The following is a 20,689-nucleotide window of genomic DNA, read 5'->3' as shown; positions in this document are numbered from 1 at the left end:
GCAACTCTTTTTCCCTGTTAGATGTAAAGTTAGACTAGCGATTAGGAGCTCTAAATAAATGCTTTTTACTGTCAGTAATGTGTCTGCATTAATAATAAATATTAATTATATGGGACAATTTTGACAGTGGGAACTGCCTGCCTTCATGGAAAAATTCAGAAATTGTTTAAATTGGGAGTGTTTTTGTCTTCTTTGTTGAGTAGTATAGTTCCTCTATTAACTTTGTTATTGTTGTAGTTGACCTCACTTTAATTAGAAATGTGGTCAGTATGGAAAGGATACTCATCATACTTGAGCTGAAATGAAATTATTTATTTATAAGCATTGAATGTAGGCCAAGCTGGCAGGAACATTAGAGTAAATAAAGCCTTGGCTGCTAAACTTTGAAAATAAACTATCAAGCATGATACATACGTAATCCTCATGAAAATTACCAGAGTAAGATAAAATTTCAAAGTTTCTAGCATAATTAGTGGGCATTAAATAAATGTTTATAGTTAAAGAAGATATTGGGGAAAAGCATAAACTTTGTGACTGAACACACATAGTTATAAAACCTGGCTATATCATTCACAAGGTGAGTGACTTTATTTAATTCTCAATAGTTTTTCTGAATCTCAGTTATTTTTTCCGATAAATACATACTTTATTGGATTGTAGTACATATTAGGTAATATATACAAGTGCTTGGTAAACAATAGTCATATACAAGTGATAGCAATAATTTAAAGCAGTATTCAAAACTCGAAGTTTAGCACACGTTACTTGGAGGACGTTACTCAGATGTTTTGTGGGAGACATGGAAATGGACATGTCTGTTTTTAAGAGCCATGTATTTGCTGAGACGGTTTAAAACAAAACAAAAAGAAAAAAGAACATGCAAGGCCAGGCATAGTGGCTCATGCCTGTAATCCCAGCATTTTGGAAGGTTATGCAGGTGGATCGCTTGAGCTCAGGAGTTTCAGACCATCCTGGGCAACATGGTAGAATCCTGTTTCTACAAAAATTAGCTGTGCATGGTGACAAATGCCTGTAATTCCAGCTACTTGGGAGGCTGAGATGGGAGGATGGCTTGACCCCAGGAGGTGGAGGTTGCCGTGAGCCAAGATACCATCAGTGCACACCAGCATGGGTGACAGAGCTAGACCCTGTCTCATAAAAATAAAAAAGTACTTCCAGCTTTCATTTGGTAGAGCAGAGAATTTGGATGATTCCTTGAAAGGATTTGTCATCAATCAACTGTATTCACCTAAAAAAGAACTTTCACAGTCTTTTGTAGTAATAATCATAGATATAAAAATTAGAATTATCAGTATTTTGAAAAGTTTTTAATGTCACATCACAATTTGGATTTTTAACAATTGTACTACATTATTAAGTTATCCACTTTTGTTTGTCTGTTTTTGTTTTGCCTTGTACTTAGTGAAATTTGTATTCAGCTTAAAATTGAAGGCCTGCTGTGTGCATGATGACCTCTGGTCAGTTCAGAAGTCTTAATAGTCATAATTCAGAAACAAGAGGTTTTGTTGATGGGGAATTTCAATGTGGAATAATTAACTATGGATCTTCAAATTCCTTTCCCCCAACTCTGTATGCTATTGTGTTAGGCCTTGGATAAATAAATCCCCTGATGTCGCCTTATTCCTTAAAATAAACACACGAAACTGAACAAAAGCTGCCAATATCATTGCAGTAAAATGAATTTACCTAAATTTTCATATCATAGGTTGTTGAATTACAGGTTAGGAGTCTTAATGCTGTATTGGAGAGTATCCTGGTCAGCCTTGACATTCTGTAGTTGAATGTCATATTTTTCTAGATGTAGGACAGAATGGGCTACTTTGCCCTATAAAAAACACCAAGGTTCTCCTGGATTAGCAGAGGGCTTAGTAGGGCCAAATGGTATTAGTGATGTTACTCATACCTTATCTGGGTTGGTATATCCACTTGCCTCTTTGATATGTAGAGGCAATTGCAAGTAACAACATTCAACATGCATTTTAACAGCTTGGAGTAACAAGTCTTGTTTAATTCCATCTAAGATATCACTCAGATTTTAGTTCAGTCATTTAAGTACTACTGAAAAGCTTCAACCTAGCTTTAGTCAGAAAAGTCTGTGTGGCTTGTTTCTCCCTACTGTTTCTTTTCTTGGTCATAAATTGTTTCTTTATGATACCATGGGCATATGATCTCTTTAGCTGTCTGGTAGGATGTTTCCAAGAGAAGGTCTATGTTACCTACTTCTGTTTGTTTCTTCAGTTTGCCTAGTTTTATAATTGGTGTTTGGAAAGCAATTGTAAAATTGAAATTATTTTGCATCATGAACCAAGTTGGGAACTTTTAAAATAAAAGGTAGCAAAGAAAGTTCAAATTTCTTATCTCATTTGTAATATGGTAATACTTTTATCGGAAACAAGCGTGCTTCATTTCCTTAGAATATAAGCATTTGGGTCTTTTTTTTTTTTAAATAGACGTAAGCCTGATCATTTAGCTCATATTATCATCATCTTTCATTGATAATAAGAATACTTAGTTTCTGTTATAAGGTTGCTTCTTTCTTTTTCATCTTGACTTTCGTTAAGATGTTTTGCATCATAGTTCTATTGAGAAGAAAATCCATAATACACTTACTAAGTCAAATAGATAAAAGTGATTCAGTCAGAATTTAATACTGGAAATTGACTTTAGTATTTGTCTTATATAAGATAGAAGTAGTAAAATACTCAAAATGTAAACAACAACCAGTATCATCAACAATCATAATGAACATAATTGAAAGAAATAGATGATATTCATAACCACTGTATTTGGAAAAACTAAGTGGAGTTACTAGAGAGAAGCCAATGAATTTTTAGTCCTCTGACATAAAATGTCAAGACAACCCCTTTCAGTGTTTTAGTACTAAGTTTTAAATACATGGTGTCAGGCATAAGGACAAACAGTACCACGCACAAGTTTGAAATTTGACCTTGTTAAAAGCTTTGTGCCATTACTTTTCTTTTTCCTATCCAGCGCACTGTGTGCTGCTGATACACAGCCATTTAGCTACATGAGTATAAAGCTCCCTCTACTGTTTCCTTTTGCCTTGAAACTCATTGACTGTGTTAAGATTTAAAAATCTAAAACAGTCAGTGGAAGTTTGCATCTTTAATATTGTGATGTATGAACCCTTCCTTCTAAGTTGTATCAAATACATGTGGAGTAGGAGTGCATCTCTATGTGTGTGCCCTTAATGGGTGTGTGAGTGTTCATCTGATTAGTTGATTTAGGGAGAGAACAAAGAATCATATGGTCAAAGTTTCAGGGAAAAAATCCATTCTGACACAAATTTTACTCATAATTATGGATAGTGTTATAGCCAGGGGATAGGGGAAAAGCGACATGTGTATGACTTTCAACAATTAAAATGCATATTTATGTTAAATAAGATATATATGTTATGTTATATTTATGTTAAATAAGTCTATGAAGTAGGAAACCTTTTCAGAAAATCTTAACATTCCAAATTGCCTTTTTTTTTTTTTCAGGTGAGAGTGGAGGTATGCAGAGTGCTGCCAGTCACCTAGTTTCCCAAGATGGGGGGATGATAACTATGCACAGTCCAAAGAGATCGGGGAAGATTCCTCCAAAACTCCACAATCATATGGTCCATCGAGTCTGGAAGGAATGCATCCTCAACAGAACCCAGTCCAAGTATGTTTTCTCGATTATGTCTAGATCATAGTTTAGTAGCCATCTTGATTGCTACCTGAAAAATGTCAATCACATTGCACTATTGTGTGACCAAATTTGAGAAGTCACCAGATTAGTATTGCATCTTTTTGAATTTAATAGAACAAAATTTGAAATAAAGATGTTAAAATCAAGACATTTACTGTACTTGATTTCATTATCAAGGAAGTTTTCGAAGTTCCTCATACTGTACAGATTGGCATGGTGTTGACCTGACATTTTGTAGCACAGCTGGCATAGAGATTTACTGTGGGTATCAGGACAGTAACCAGTGGGTTTGGTTTTTCCTTGTATATCAGTGTATGAGTGCTTCCCTATTATGAAGGGAAGGAACCTTCCTTGCTGATTTACTATTGTGTACTGGCCTTAATTGTAATTAACAATACATTTTTGAACTAGACTGATGACAGTTGGAGGGGTGTTTATTATCTACCGTGCTCCTATTTGTTGATTTGAGAAAATTATATTCTTTTCTTCCCGCACCTAACTTTCCTTCCTTTCCAATAATCTCCCTACCTTTCTTCTTTAACATACTTTTGGAATAAGGGGAGAATTGATTTTTTAGAAAAGACTGCTGATGATTCTTTTATTGCCTAAACGATAATGACAAACAGTAGTCAACAAGTGCTATTCCACTTATCAAGATTTATGTAAACATAATCAGCACGGTTTCATATCTGTTTCAATATGAGTAGATGTCTACTTTCTTGACTAATGAAAGTAGACAAATGAGTCTTGATTCTCTGAAACAGAATGAATATGGACATGCATGTCAGTAACTTCCAATAACTTCCTTCGTGTAGAAGCCAATGAAATGTTTCTTAAGTGACTACTATTCCAAGTTTTGATACATATTTAAAACCTGTCCTTTGGACCCAGCTTTTAGCAATTTCATACTAAATATTTATTGGCCAATAAATTGATTCTAGAGTAGGCCATTGAAGATGTAGTAGATAGCTGTAAAATAATTGCAGTGGAAAATCATGTCACGTTCTAGAATTAAAAAGCTATCTCTAGTCACTTTAAAATGATCCTTTCCTTTAGAATAATTGGTACAGATATTTTTACTTCCATCTGTAATGCCTAGATTATTTCCAAGTAAACATTTGCTTTTTCTTTTCCTTTCATTTATCATCTTTGACTTTTAGTCACCATCAACCTTCCACCTCCACAACTCTTAACAGATTGTAGTCCCTCTCTCAGCAGCACAGAACAGGGAGACGAGACAACCAGGAGGGCAGTGGAGGGCAGAGAGTGGGAGAACGCCCTATAGAGCCTCTGTTGAAACACTTTGCAGTATCTGCTGTAGCAAAATCAGCAATCCAAAAATATTGCCCCTTATTGTTAATTCATTTTATAATAAAGGTATCTGCTTTTTGCTACCAATTATCAGTGATATGTAGGAGATACTTCTGTTTTTTATTTCACATTAGGAGTGTTGCTCTTAAATGCTAGTAAATATTTTACAGGATGAGTATCTTATCCAAAGTTCGTGGGACCAGAAGTGTTTGTTCAGATCTTTTTTAGATTTTGGAATATTTGCGTATATGTAGTGAGATATCTTGGGGATGGGTCTTAAGTCTAAGCACAAAGTTTTTTTATGTTTCATGTGCACATAGCCTAAAGGTTAATTTTATACAATGTCTTAAAACAATTTTGTGCCTGAAACAAAGTTCATGTACACTGAACCATCAGTAAGCAAAGGTGTCTATCTCAGCCGCCTATGTGGATGATCTGTGGTTGTTCAGCATCACAATCATTCCTGACTCAGAATTTATGTGCTACAGATAAGCAGTCACCTCAGCCTCCCAAGTATCTGGGACTACAGGCAAGCACCACTGTGCCTGGCTAAATTTTGTATTTTTTTGTATGTATGGGGTTTCGCCATGTTGCCCAGGATGATCTCAAACTCCTGGACTCAAGTGATCTGCCCACCTTAGCCTCCCAAAATGCTGGAATTACAGGTATGAACCACATGCGCCCAGCCAAATAGAAACATTTTGAACAGGATACCATTACTGTGTGAGTGAAATGTATTCAACTCTTGAACATGTTTCTCCCCAGTATTATGTTCACACATAAGTCACATTTTTAACCCTTTTAGGAGGAGCCAAATATCAACTCCAACTCTTGAAGAAGAGCCTGCTAGCAATCCTGCTACTTGGGATTTTGTGGATCCTACCCAAAGAGTCAGCTGTTCTTGTTCCAGGTAGGTAATGAAAAAGGCAAAATAGTAGTGAGCTCGATTGATGGCGCATCTTGTTGATTCCTCTCCTGGCCTCACAGATCAGTTCTTCCTGATTCTCCATTCTCCTCCAGTACAGAAGAAAAAGAGTTTTTTTCTTATATGCAGATGATACAGTTTTATTGTCAGGACTCAGAGTTTGTTAGACAGTCGACCCTGTTAACAAATTGCTCCCGTAACTTTTTTTCTGGTTAGCAGCTTCAAAACTAAAGGCATCAGTTTGACAAGACAATTCTTAGCCCTTTAAATGACTTTATTTAACTACTCTTAATTTTAAAGTAGAGATACACATTAAAAACAGATTGACTTGAGTCAATAGAATTTGGATTAAAGAGACTTTCTGTAGATAATTTGTTTTGTTGCTAGCAGTGATGTTTTTTGATTGAGACAGGTATTTGGTCACAACTGCTAAAAGCTAAAATTGTTGCAGTCATGATATCTTAGTTGCTTATTCATTTAGTTCTTTGGATACGGCCTCAGATTGCTTTTTTGTAGAAAATTTTTGCATTCTTCTTGGATATTCCATTGACTTACTCTTTGTTGTAGTAAAGAATCTTATCATTATGGATTTTCATTAGGGTTCTTAAATTCTTTAAGTGGGCGTTTAAGTCTTTTCCCCCAGCTCATTTGACAGAAGAAGTGGTGGTGATTTTTCACCTAGACTGGGCTATTTTGAGTAGCCTTGCTTCTGAAATATACACTTTCAAATTTGATACTGTTCAGTGTGGATAAAAAGTTCAGGTGAGATAAGCATATTTAGAAGATGGCCATTCATGTCTCTAGTGAGATCAGGACTTCTTAATGTAGCATGAGTGACTTGGCTTCACGCTGAGGAGGTGGTCCATATGCCGCCTGCATATATGCAAACTGCTGCATGTGTACACTTAGGGAACAGCTTTGACACCTTTTCCTCTTCTCCCCTGCCTCTTGAGGTGATTCTTTTATCAAGCTCTGCCTTGGCAGCCTCTTGTTGAGAGATGTAAGGATAAGCCTAATGAAGCTCATTTTTGATTTTTCAGGGAGGATGTTTTTGAAGAAGTTGTTTGCTCACTAAGGGTTCCCTCTCTGAGCATATGCGAGCCTCTCTCTGGTGTTAGGTGTGGTATACTACAGCTGAATACTGCTTTACTCTTGTCTCTAGGCTGTTGGGAATTGTGTGACAAAAAGTATTTTCCCAGTAACTTTGATTTGTGGACAGTTCACAGCCAAGTTAAGGCCCAGCTTTAGCACATACATAGGATATCAATTGTAGTGTATTTAACTTTTCTTTCATCTTATTTTCCCTACGCTTACCTTAGCCCAGATTTTTTTCACTTAAAAGAATAACCTATTTACCAATTTTTACACATTTTTATTAGGTACCTGGAATTATTTTTGTAACACATGAAGTGTAAATAAACAAATAATGTTTTCCTTTTTGTTTTCTGGAATTATTGCTGTATTTCTTTGCCAAATGCACATATCTTCAGGTCTTTTTTTTATAACCGTATGCATACCAACGCACCATTCCATTGACTTTCCAACTTCTGTACCAACCTGACTTTCAGAGAGTCTTGTATTTTGGGGGATGCCTTTAAGAAAAATGCTTAGGCTGGGTGCAGTGGTTCATGCCTGTAATCCCAGCACTTTGGAAGGCCAAGGCAGGCGGATCACAAGATCAAGAGTTTGAGACCAGCCTGCTCAACATGGCGAAACCCCATTTCTACTGAAAAAATACAAAAATTAGCCAGCCGTGGTGGCACGTGCCTGTAATCACAGTTGCTCACGAGGCTGAAGCAGGAGAATTGCTTGAACCTGGGAGGTGGAGGTTATAGTGAGCCGAGACTGTGCCACTGTACTCCAGCCTGGGCGACAGAGCGAGACTCCATCTCAAAAAAAAAAAAAGAAAAAGAAAAAAGAAAAATCCTTAATTTTTAATTTTTGCCATGTATGCTTCCCCCACAAACTTGGAACCCTATTGTGGTCATTTTTATCGCAATTTTCTCTTCTCAGCCTACAGACTTTTTAGATTTAATTTGTCACTGGATTTCACACTGACTTCCTTTGAAATGTCTATTGTAATCCTCCTTTCCTTGTTCTTCTAGTCATGATCTATTTCTGCATGTTGGGGCCTTCCTCAGGTTTCTTCCTACCACTGGTCACCCACATAGTGTGTGGCCTTCCTCTGATTTCCCTACTGTCTGCGCTAGGTTCCTGGCCTGCTGAGATGCACTGCAATTCGCTCCTACCTACTGTGCATTCCTCATTCCAACCTTTTTGCAATGTAGCTGAATCATTAAATACAGCTGAAGAAACTAACTTTATGATTAGGTTATCCACTTTCAAAACATCTTTACTTTGAAGAAGGTATCGTAAAGTGTCTCTCAAAGAACTAGTATGGGTAAATGCTCTCTGAGAAAAAAAGCCTAAAAGACTAAAATTTTAGGTTTTAAAATAAGTACCTTCATAAGATGTTGAGATACTTTCTGAGTGATACTGTGCTCATTGGGCTTAAAGACAAGAAGTTCAGGAGTGTTTGTTTTTATTTTTTTGAGTAGCAAAGACTTTGGCAAGAGTATTTTCAGATGATCTGCTGCAGGATTACCGAACCCATTATGGTACAGACCACTCCTTCCACTATTTAATGGCCTTATGGAGCAGGGCAGTCATCCTGCTGTCCCACTAAACCATCCCATTATGCCCCACAAATCCGTTTTACTGCTCACGAGGGCATCATTTAGTGCAATGCAGCAGTAATTTAATGCCACCCTAGTGGCCTCAGAGAGTTACTACTACACCGGCAGGAGAGCTCACATTTTTCCCCAGGAATGATTTATATATTGGGAGGTACTGGCTGACCTGCAGTATAACTTTGTTGTACAGATTAAACCTTGGCATCATCTAGTGGGCTCTTACTGAGCCATTTTTCACACCCATGCTTGCCAAGAAGTGTGTTAGGATGTGAGCCGACTTGGTTTTTCTGCTTTGGTGGTTCAGGTGCATTTGTGTATGTGTGGTGTTAAGCTCTATCATTTTAACGTGTGTCTGTAAGATCCAAAGTTGTCTTTTATCCCTTCTTGCCTAGATATAGTGGCACATAAAGTTTCTAGTATATTTATCCTATTAAATGTTCTTAGGATTGGAACTTACTGTTTTAATTCCACGCTTTGAGGCAGACTAGTTGCATAGTTATTTTATTCCCAATTTACAGGACTACAAGCCATTATAAGCCATTCTATATTACAGTTAGTAGAGTGTTATAAAATAGAAATTGGAAACTTTGTTTTTTCTTGGCAGAGAGTCTCATGACTCTACTCTCATGGTTTTAAGAGACGGTATGAATAGGTTATCTGAGGCCCTCACCAAATCTAAAAGATTTGGGGTTTTTTTGAATCAGTGATTTGTAGGGGTTAACAATGTACTTTACATCTTTTGTTATGCCTGTTTCTTGTCTGCTTAACTTGTATGTGATTGATTCTTCATTTTTCATTGGGGTGTATTGTTTTTTAGTTACTAAATAAAAACTAGAGCCCTTTTATATGTATTAGTACATCTAATGTATGCTTTAAAAGGCAAAATTTTGTCAGAGAATCTCGTTTCTTAATGTTATAATGATGTAATTATTTACTTTCATTTTAGGCATAAGCTTTTAAAACGTTGTGCAGTAGGACCCAATCGACCTCCCACAATGTCTCAACCAGGGTTCAGTGCAGGACCATCATCATCTTCATCTTTACCACCTCCTGCTTCTTCTAAGCACAAAACAACAGAAAGACAGGAAAAAGGAGACAAGCTGCAGAAGAGACCCTTAATCCCGTTTCACCATAGGCCCTCCGTGGCCGAAGAGTTATGCATGGAGCAAGATGCGCCAGGACAGAAACTAGGGTTGGCAGGGATCGACTCCTCCTTAGAGGTGTCTAGCAGTAGGAAGTATGATAAGCAAATGGCCGTGCCTTCCAGAAATACAAGCAAGCAAATGAATCTGAATCCTATGGATTCACCTCATTCCCCTATATCCCCTCTGCCGCCAACACTCAGCCCTCAGCCACGAGGTCAGGAAACAGAGAGTTTGGACCCACCGTCTGTCCCTGTGAATCCAGCCCTCTATGGAAATGGACTAGAACTCCAGCAGTTGTCTACTCTGGATGACAGAACTGTCCTCGTAGGCCAAAGACTGCCTCTCATGGCAGAGGTCAGCGAGACAGCCTTATATTGTGGGATTAGGCCCTTGAACCCAGAGTCATCAGAAAAGTGGTGGCATAGTTATCGTCTCCCACCCAGTGATGATGCTGAGTTCAGGCCTCCAGAGCTCCAGGGTGAGAGATGTGATGCCAAAATGGAGGTAAACTCAGAGAGCACTGCATTGCAAAGGTAAGACAGCCCTCTGCACCACCCACCCATCCACCGGAAGGACATGGGCTCCCTCCCCATCTCTCCCTGCTAAACTTTCAGGTTCAAAATTGAAGTAGGCTTTTCTTTGTCCTTCTTGACTCTGGATATGGAAAATGTTTAATGGTCAAATGCTTTGACCTACATACAGATGAGCACACATGTGATTTAACACATGGGCATATAAAGAACTCTTTATGCCATTTTAGTACACTCTGAATATATTAATACATTTTTGCCCGACTGTTTGTTAATTAAATAATATAGCTTTATGAGACTTTCCATATTGCTATCAGTGCCTTCTTTGTATTTGACATTTTTGAGGAAGGCTTTGCCTGCGTTCAGGTGTATGTATCATGTATCTAGTATAATATTTATAGCTCTTTTGAGCCACCCATTCTAAAACTTTACATAGATTATCTCATTTAATCTTCACTGTACCATATTATTCTATTAATTTTATAACTGAGAAACTAGGACCATGCAGTTAGTAAATGATACAGATGGAATTTGAACCTAGGCAGTCTGTCCTGAGAACCTGTGCTCTTAAGTGGAATCGATGGACTCAGAGACAAAAACATACATTCTTGACAAAGTATACTAATTTTTATTTAATCATGAATATAAACTGTAAAAGCAAATCACTATATCAGTGAATTTTTAGTTGTTTTTACAAAAAGTTTAAGCTTTGTAAATGCTTTAAGTCATAAATGCTCCTTTTTTTTTTTTAAAGAGACTCATTTAACCTTGTTTATTTTGTTTAAATTGTCATTTTGTCTTTTAGACTCTTAGCACAACCTAACAAACGGTTTAAAATCTGGCAAGACAAACAGCCCCAGATGCAGCCACTCCACTTCCTTGACCCATTGCCTCTATCGCAACAACCTGGAGACAGTATGGGAGAAGTGAATGACCCATATACCTTCGAAGATGGTGACATAAAATACATCTTTACAGCCAACAAGAAATGCAAACAAGGGACGGAGAAAGATTCCCTGAAAAAGAATAAGGTACCATTTAACAGAGAGAGAGTCCAGCATGGTGTGGGTTTCTATCTATGTCAGTACAACATGTGTGGGAAGACTTTGGAGGCAGAACGTTTGAGATAGTCTTGCCTGATTGCTCTGTCCCCATATTCATGCTCTTGGTACTATTGTATTGAACAGCGTATTGTTCCTTTTTATGTCATGGCTCACCTTTGTTTAAAAGTCAGCCGAACATAAATGAAGCCTCATATTTTCCAGACTATAGCTTGTACAGTGCATGTTTCCTCTCATATGCTAATTCTTGTTGGCCTATGCTCCCTATTTCTTTTAAAATATTATTCAGAAGTACCCAAAATGTAAAGGAAAAAATGTTGGTAACCGTATGTATATATAGTTTATCGAGCGCTTTTTATCCTTACTGTGCCAAGCGCTATACCTATGTATTCTCTGGATTAATATCAACTCTACCCATAGACTATCAGTATTAATTTTACTGGTTTCATCATCATAAAAATGAGTACTGGTTGAGTCTGCTGTCTTTAATTTTAAATTTTCAGACATTCTAAAATACTGGGCCATTGAAATAGGTATTCTTGAGAATCAAGGAAGTAAGACAATTATAAGAGGCCAGTATGGTTCAGGGGAATGCTTTTTAGATTGTTTTATACTGATCTCCCTAGATCCAGACAGCTGAATCTGTAATTTAGCATCTAAAATGTTGTTAAAGGCAGCTTTTAACACCATGGCAGGTCTGTAATCAACTGCCACCAGTACTGCTTAGGCATAAAACACTTGATTCACTCAGAATACTCCATAGGATTGAGGGGAAAGTGGGGATCTCATGGTTCTGTTGAAATTCCGGAGAAAGGACCTATCTTTTATTTCCTTTGGTTGCATAGACCATGGTTTATCATACTTGTGCTCATAACAAGTTCCATTCTACCCTCTAATTCTTTGTGTTCTCCCTCATATTTCACACTTTGGGTTGGTGTTCATGTGTTTTGTTTGGCTGAATTTATTATACAGTCAGAGGATGGATTTGGTACCAAGGATGTCACTACACCAGGTCATTCCACGCCGGTGCCTGATGGGAAAAATGCCATGTCTATTTTCAGTTCTGCTACTAAAACAGGTGTGTACAATGATTATTTGCCTCACTTGGATTGTTGCTAAAATAAAATGCAAAGGAGATGCTTCTCAATGTAAAATTTTATTCTTATTGTAATAAGAATTTCATCTCATCTTTAATATATTTTTCATAGTTTGTTTTTCAGTTCCTTTCAAAACTGATAAACATATTTGGAAATAATTATCTCTAAATTTAACTAAAACCATAGGGAAAAACTCACAGGCAGGTCATGTTCATTGAGATCCGTGTCCTCTCCCCACTCCTTTGCGCTTGGTGGAGTTGTTTATTCTGTGTCTTTTGCCTCCTTTCCTACAGATGTCCGGCAGGATAATGCTGCTGGCAGAGCTGGCTCCAGTAGCCTTACGCAGGTAACAGATTTGGCACCTTCCCTGCATGACTTAGACAACATCTTTGATAATTCTGATGACGACGAACTTGGGGTGAGTTTGCCAGAGCTACATACACAAAAATTTTGTTACGTGAAAGGACTTTATGTTAGTGTTGTAGTATTTCTTTATAATTTGGTCTCCTGAATTTGGGGGCTCTTATTTCGGGTTCTGAATGTTCTTTTTAAATGTCTGTATACCGGAGTCTAGTCACGCTGTATAAATCTTGGAAAAGATTGTAAAGGTTATTAGCGTAGTTTATCTACCTCTAGAGTTTTGTTCATTGAAGGATCTTTTTCATTAGTGTATTCCAGTTGTACATATTAAAATCTTTCACGTTTATTTTAATAAATTCTTCTAAATATCACAGGACCACTAGAAATGTATTATGTTGTCCCTTAGGTTTGATTTTTAAAGTAATGCCCACATAACTTTTTTTCATCTAATAAGTCAGAGGTTAGATATGCAAATATGATTTATACTTTTTCAGATCCTGGCATCATTATAGGGGAATAGAATTTATATACATAGAAGTTAAATAATTCAAGGCAGCGTATGATTAAAATGACAGAGAAGAATAATTATTATAATCCTTTGGAGATCAGCTGAAATAAGAGTCAGGAAATGTGCGTTCTCGTCCTCCTAACCAACTCTGTACCTTTGGGCAAATACAAGTGTCTTTTTTTTCTGGGAGACCTAGAGATGAATAAGATAGGCTCTGTTTTCAAAAAGCTCAGCTTATTAGTTTATTTTTCTTTCATTTATTCACTTAATCTACCTCCCTATTCGTCCATTTTACATACATTTGTTAATTGATGGTTAAATCCTTTGTGGTGGTACTAAGGCTAATAATTGAGGTTCTAAAGATGATTAAATTACCACCCTTATACATGAGACACTCACAGACGTAAGGAGAAATGGCACATAGAGTTGTAATATACTTATTGCCATGAGTACAGTAATAGACCTGAATCTGAAGTTGCTGTACATTCAGGTACGAAGTGACGGGGAGCAGTTTAAGTTAAGGCTTGAAAGTTAAGTAGGAAACATTTCTAAAGCCCATTCTGACTTTAAAATAAAATGTATCTAACAGATATTATACACCATTACTGTTATAAGTACTTAGAGGATGAGGAGATCATAATGGCCTGGGAGAACGGGTTGTACTTGAAATATGGAAAGACTGGGGTCATTGAGAGGAATGGGGGAGGGACATTAGTTTAAGTGTGGAATGAGCCTTGATTAAGCAACAAAAGTGAACTAGATTAGCTTTCAGGGATAAGGAACAGACCATTGGTCTGTTTTTTTGATGATGGTTAGAGACTGATAGGTCTAGAAAAGTTTGGATTTTAAACTTTTATCAATATGCATTTCTCTGAGGGCTACTGAGTATAGAACTGTGAACTGGCAGAAGGGCTATTTTTTTTTTTTTTTTTTTTGGTCTGATCTACAGAAGGCAGGAATCCTCTAATCTGGTAACTTTTGTTGGATTAGAACACTAGAATCTGAATTTATACAGTGACTACATGAAGGAAAAGGACATGACAATGTGAAAAACTCTGGTAGAAGAAATGACTCATTTCTTCATTGCTGATCCAGGCATTGAATTTGACTATCCACCAGAGGCCAAGTGCTGCCTGGGTTTGGTTTTAAAGATCCAGAGGGTTAGGATAGGTGCTTTGGCAGTGGTAATGGGAATCAAATATGAAAAGAAAAGGAGGTACAAGTCAAAGGAGGAGAAAAAACGGAACAGAGCAAGCATTGTGGAGTGGCCTGCCTGATCTGTTCCTGACCACCATCCTGGTAATTGTTTCTGCTCTGGGCCACTGAACTTATTCTTTGTATAAATTATGACTTACTATTAGGCTCAATGAGGAAATGTTTAACTGTTGGGAATATACTTTTAGTAATATTAACATGCAAAGGAGAATTGGACATTTTCAATCAGATTTTCATTTCTCTGAGTGTTTTTGCTTTACTCTGATTTTTAATCTGGCATTTAATCACATGAGCAGTTTACCTTAGAATATATTGCTAATCCATCTTACTACTTGTAAATGGAGTTGGGAGGCTATTGGCTGAGTTGTCATCTCAGGTGTCTTTGAATTTAATTTTAATTTTACATTTCAATGTTATGACATTGTATAAGTTTAAATAAATAAAAGGCCTTCTATTTGTAAAAATCATTTTTGTTTTATTTTATATTTTATTTTGATTCATCACCAATTCATTTAATGTTAAAGATAATCTTGCCCAGTAATGCACTGGTTTGTTTTTGAATAATCAGAGAAGAACCTCTTCTGAATATTTCAATAATTTTACAAAATAAGGTTTTTTTGTGAAGATCAATTTTGATATTTTGATAGTTATTTTTTGTAACTAGGTACAGAAGATACATAATTTGTTGTGATAAATGAATAAAAAAAAAAGATTTGGAGGGCTTGAGATTATGCCTTTTAGCTGCCTGCTTGCAAGTATAAGGGAAACCAGACCAATTGTCAATTACTGCTGGAGGCACCACCCTAATGTAACGCTGTGTCCGTGAGAAGTGATGTGGGAGGGAAGAATTGCTTAAGGTCTGCAAGCTCACCTTTGATGGCACAATCTGCCCTCACAAGATCCATTCAACTCACTATTTCTTACACTTGATAAGCTTGTAACCATCTCCTTTGTTTCACTATCTGTTGGTATTTCCAGAAGTTCACCTGGTAAATGCTTCTACCAAGAGGCATCTACCAATAGACATACATTAGGAAATACTTGAGTGCTGCCGTACTTATATACACATCACTCTGTTTTAATAACATCATCTGTTCTTAGGCTGTATCACCTGCTCTGCGCCCATCAAAAATTCCTACGGTTGGGACAGAAGACCGACCTCTTGGGAAGGATGGAAGAGCTGCTGTTCCTTATCCACCAAGTAAGTAGAGAAACTTGACTGAGCCATTGTGGCTCGCTGCCTGTAACTTAGATATAATATGCTCATACTCAGTGGTGCTTTATCTTTATCTGAAATTCCCCTCCCTTTTGACAGAATTCTAACTGTGAATTAAAACCTGTACAAATTGGTGTTCTGAGATGGCAGGCAGTTAATCATATACAGAAACCGTCTTAATTTGAATTCCTTTCCTTTGTTTTCCAATTAAGAATTAGCTTTTTATAGCTTAAAATGTAGAAAAACATGTTTCAGGTTTGTTTTTCTAATCGCCCTTTCCTAGTAGAATAAATGCTGCACAAGTGATTTTTCAAACTGGTATTCTATTATAAGACTGTGTAAAATGTTTCTGTTTTTATAAATGTAATTCACTCAAGGATATTGGATATTTGATTTCAGTCATCCTTTTCAGGATGCATACTGAAGTTTCTGTGTTTCCTTTTGAGATCAACTAGTTTTATTATATATGCTGACAAAGAAAGGAACCTCCTTTTTTCGAGTATGTTCTTTGCCCTAAGAAACCACATCATTCTACAAGAGAAAAGAAAGTCAGGGTAGCTTATGTGGATACTCTGAAGCAGAAACATAATTCCATTGCAAATCATTCTTTAACACCTTCTCATTAACTTCAGCTGGTAATGAGAACAAATTGAGGGGAAAAACCACCATGTCATAGGGATGAGTCAAAAAGCTTTATGAACCTATAAATGTAGTGCTGATTTACTCAAATCTAGAAGTGGGAAGTATACAGAGATTGGATTTTGACAGCTTTAGTGGATCCATAGCTTTTTAAAATATGCAAAGCTTTCTCAAGCATGACATGGGTGAAAATGAATAATGATAGCCAGCCAGTTGCTATAGTTTTTTTAATTAAACATTTTTCTTGTTTTATTACTCTGCATTGCAGAATTTCACAAACACGGAACTTCACAGATTAAAAGAAACAGTATTAAAATAGATGTGTGTAGGTCAGATGTTTTTCCTCTTTGAATCAATTGATCATTTACTCTTTTTGACATGACGTTGATACGTAGTGATGTGAAATGTTAGAATGTCTGATAACTCAGCCAAGGCTTTTCACTCACAGACATCCTGCTAGTTAGCGGCATTGCCCAGTGAAGTATATTGTGTGCTCTATCCTTTTTCTCATTTCTATCCAAAAAAGAATTATTTCAGAAAGAAGCTACTCAAAATTTAAAATTTTATGATAAAGTACACATTATAAAAATGAATGAATTTGAAATGTAGCACAGAATATTAACACCAGGAAAACCCAGATATGCAAGAATCCAGAGGATCATTTTAATGTATACAAAGCATATATATAAATATGTATTTGTGAGAGCATATGTATTTGTGGGATGGGGTGGGGGAGTGAGGGGAACACACAGTATTTCCTCCCAAGAAATGACAATGAAAATAGCCTGGCAAAATATTTTAATCTCAGCAAAAGCTTTTTGGGCATTGAGGTGGGAAGACAAATGTATTATAAAAGTCAATGTCGGCCGGGCGCGGTGGCTCACGCCTGTAATCCGAGCACTTTGGGAGGCCGAGGCGGGCGGATCCCAAGGTCAGGAGATCGAGATCATCCTGGCTAACACGGTGAAACCCCGTCTCTACTAAAAATACAAAAAATTAGCCAGGCGTGGCAGCGGGCGCCTGTAGTCCCAGCTACTCAGGAGGCTGAGGCAGGAGAATGGCGTGAACCCGGGAGGTGGAGCTTGCAGTGAGCGGAGATCGTGCCACTGCACTCCCGCCTCGGTGACAGAGCAAGACTCCGTCTCAAAAAAAAAAAAAAAAAAAAAAAAGCTAATGTCTATCCTGTAATCCCAGCTACTTGGGAGGCTGAGGCAGGAGAATCGCTTGAACCCAGGAGGCAGAGGTTGCAGTGAGCAGAGATCATACCACTGCACTCCAGCCTCGGCAACAGAGCAAGACTCCGTCTCACAAAACAGAAACAAAGCAAAATTAATGTCTAGAACATTAATTCTAGACATGAATTCTACTGTCCAGTAGAAATACAAAGTAAGCCACAAATGAGAGCCACATGTGCAATTTCACATTTTCTAGTGGCTATTTAAAAAAATTAATAATATACAGTATTTTATTTAAGGATTCAAAATATTATTTTTACATGTAATTAGTATAAAATTGCAGTATTTCACTTTAATAAAAATATATGTAATGGGTGTACATATTTTACCTTTTTTTTTTTTGTATGAAGTCTTTGGAATACAGTGTATGTTTTACACATGCAACCCATCTTTATTTGGTCAAGCCCCATTTTGGGTGCTCAGTAGCCACATGTGGCCAGTGCATATTGTGTTGGAAAGCATAGGTTCCTAATTACTCATTTGTGAATGTAATGCTGAAGACAGCAACAAACAGTGACAAATAGGTTTACTTTAATGTGAAGTTTATGTTAAGGTAGTATTGTGTTATAGTAAAAACATGTTTTTATTAGATTTTATTATTAACCACTTTCTTACAAATTTTTGTATTTGAAAGCACATTAGTTTAAAGTATGAGTCTTTGAATAGACAAAAGGAAAGAGTTGGATTTTGGGGTTGGTTCATTTGTTTATTTTCCAAGAGTTCTTACTGTTTGGAAGGGACTTGGGCATATGCTCTGGGGTGAGGAGAACACTAAGAAATCAGTGATGCTGCTTGGTTGGAGGTCTTCCATCCTGTACATGAAGTGCTGGGCAGGAGCAGGTGGGTGTCTTATGACTTCCCGCTGAAGTGCAGAGGTCTTGCAGGGTCGGCAGGATGGGAGAAAGTAGAGCACTGTGGGTGGTACAGCTCACCTGCAGTCCGTCCTGGTGGCTGTTTCCACCCTTGCTTTAGCCATTTTCTGGGAAGAAAATTGAACAGACAAATCATGTTTCTATTTTGAAGGACCAAAGTGTTTCTTGGAGTCTCAGTCTTCTTTCTGCTTTACCCACTTTGAGTCCAGTTCCCTTTGATCATCTTAAGGTCATATATTCTCAGAAATTCCCATAACTTGACAGTAATTTCATCTTTTTCCAATCCAGGTTTGGGAGGGAGAATTAATTTATACTGAATTCATCATTTACTGAATGTTTAGATGTTCGCAGCAAAGTGTTCACTTCTGAGCATACATTATCTCATTTAATATGCTCAAAAAATATGAAGTGAATATTTTTCCCATTTTACACATTAGGAAAATGAAGCGAGACAGACTGAGTCTTCCTTAAGAATATCTGATAGTAAGAACGATAAAGACCACTTTATAAAGTGGCTCTCTCGGAGGTAGAATTTCATCTCTGCTTTTTTGGTGTGTTTTCTGTTTACCGTTGATAAAAATTAACAGGGTGGCTGAGGCTTTGAAAACTGAGATATATGCATGCGTTCGGGAAGATCAAAGATCGGTGGAAATGCTTTTACTATGTTTCTTAGAGGAAATGTAAAAACAAATTTAATAGAACCATTTTTTTTTTTTTTTTTTTTTGCAAAATCTTGTGTCATAGTCAGGATACTTATAAGTTAAAAAAAAAAAAGGCTATGTTTAAGCTCACCCTTTTAACTTAAAGAGAATTTATACAATTTCTCTACCTCACAGAGAGCTACATTGGCTATTAAGATTTATGGCAATGTGACTTTGAAGATTTTGTGAAGCAGAATTATGTTTTAAAATATAACACTAATTATATTACAGTTTTGTAGTAGCTGTTCTTCAGCTTGGGAGGAGGAATAGGGACTAAAGGTTAAAGGTGATGGATTTATTTCAAGTGTAGATGAACTTTTTGTTTTTGTTTTTGGTTTTGTTTTTTGAGACAGAGTCTTGCTCTTTCACCGAGGCTGAATTGTGGTGGTGAGATCTCGGCTCATTGCAATCTCCACCTCCTCAGTTCAAGAGATTCTTGTGCCTCAGCCTCCTGCCAGCATGCCTGGCTAATTTTTGTATTTTTTAAGAGACAGAGTTTTGCCATATTGCCCAGACTGGTCTCGAACTCCTGACCTCAAATGATCTGCCTGCCTTGGCCTCCCAAAGTGCTGGGATTATAGGTGTGAGCCACCCCACCTGGCCTCCAGTGTAGACTAACTTTATATTAAAGATCTTGACTTTGTTTTAAAGAAAACTTACTGATCTGGTTCCTGCTACATTTGAAGTCCTGTTTTTCCACCTCAGAATGTATCGGTTATGTAGTGTCTCAGATAGTTCTCTGCCAGTTTCTTGTTTGGCTTGGCTCCTGTTTCTACTTCTATAAATTTTTAAGGTGCCTTGAAGATCAGCTTGGGATTTTTAGAGTTTTTACTTCTTTTTTTTTGGAAGCAGCAGGTACTTTTTTTGTGTAATGAAATGAGATACAGATTCCTGTTATAGAAAGTAAGTAGCTGTGGAGCATCGCTAATGGAAATGAATATTGGAATTAACAACCCTGCTGATTGGCCTCTCCCTCTCCTTATTTTGCAAATAGCTCCATAGGCCAAGAGAGGCTAAATGATTTAGGATTATACAGTTTTTTCACTTAGAAACACAGTAAAGATTATGTAATCCAGAAGTTCTCACCTTTTCTTCTGCCTCCATATGCTGAGATGTTTGAAAGCTTTCCTCTCTCACCACAAACAAAGCAAAGCAAGTAGGCCCATTGAGAATCATCCATCTAGCACTGCCTTCCCTGTTAGATGAAGGAACCGAGGCCCCAAGGGAGGAAGTGACCTGACCACGGCAGAGCTATGTCCCCAGCACCTGGACTGTGTAGCCCAGAGCCCAGCATGGTACATTTAATGTACATTTACATACATAATGTACATGGTATGGTTACTCAGTGTTAATTTCTGATTTGGAGCTAGGAGTCAGATCTTAGTCGATTCAGTGGTTATTATTGGTCTGTTTAAATCTTGAAGTTGGAAAGAGCAATAGGATAGGAAACTGGTACATTAA

At 37.2% G+C, this 20,689-nt stretch overlaps 1 protein-coding gene across 4 annotated transcripts in view; it reads left to right on the top strand.

The window, feature by feature from the left end:
* The window catches only part of MED13L (mediator complex subunit 13L), a 321,531-nt gene that overhangs the window by 259,837 nt on the left and 41,005 nt on the right, over positions 1–20,689 (top strand). For all 4 annotated transcript variants that reach the window (XM_026456566.2, XM_023204113.2, XM_026456567.2 and 1 more), the window contains 7 exons: positions 3,528–3,693; positions 5,837–5,941; positions 9,596–10,327; positions 11,130–11,355; positions 12,358–12,463; positions 12,776–12,900; positions 15,667–15,766. In XM_026456566.2, coding sequence (XP_026312351.1) covers positions 3,528–3,693; positions 5,837–5,941; positions 9,596–10,327; positions 11,130–11,355; positions 12,358–12,463; positions 12,776–12,900; positions 15,667–15,766 — 1,560 coding nt within the window. The remainder of the gene's footprint in view (positions 1–3,527; positions 3,694–5,836; positions 5,942–9,595; positions 10,328–11,129; positions 11,356–12,357; positions 12,464–12,775; positions 12,901–15,666; positions 15,767–20,689) is intronic.

Source organism: Piliocolobus tephrosceles, chromosome 10 (genome assembly GCF_002776525.5).
Source record: "Piliocolobus tephrosceles isolate RC106 chromosome 10, ASM277652v3, whole genome shotgun sequence".
In the NCBI taxonomy this organism is placed as follows: Eukaryota; Metazoa; Chordata; class Mammalia; order Primates; family Cercopithecidae; genus Piliocolobus; species Piliocolobus tephrosceles.
The sequence above is the reverse complement of the archived record's forward strand: the minus strand, read 5'-3'. Positions and strand labels throughout refer to the sequence as shown.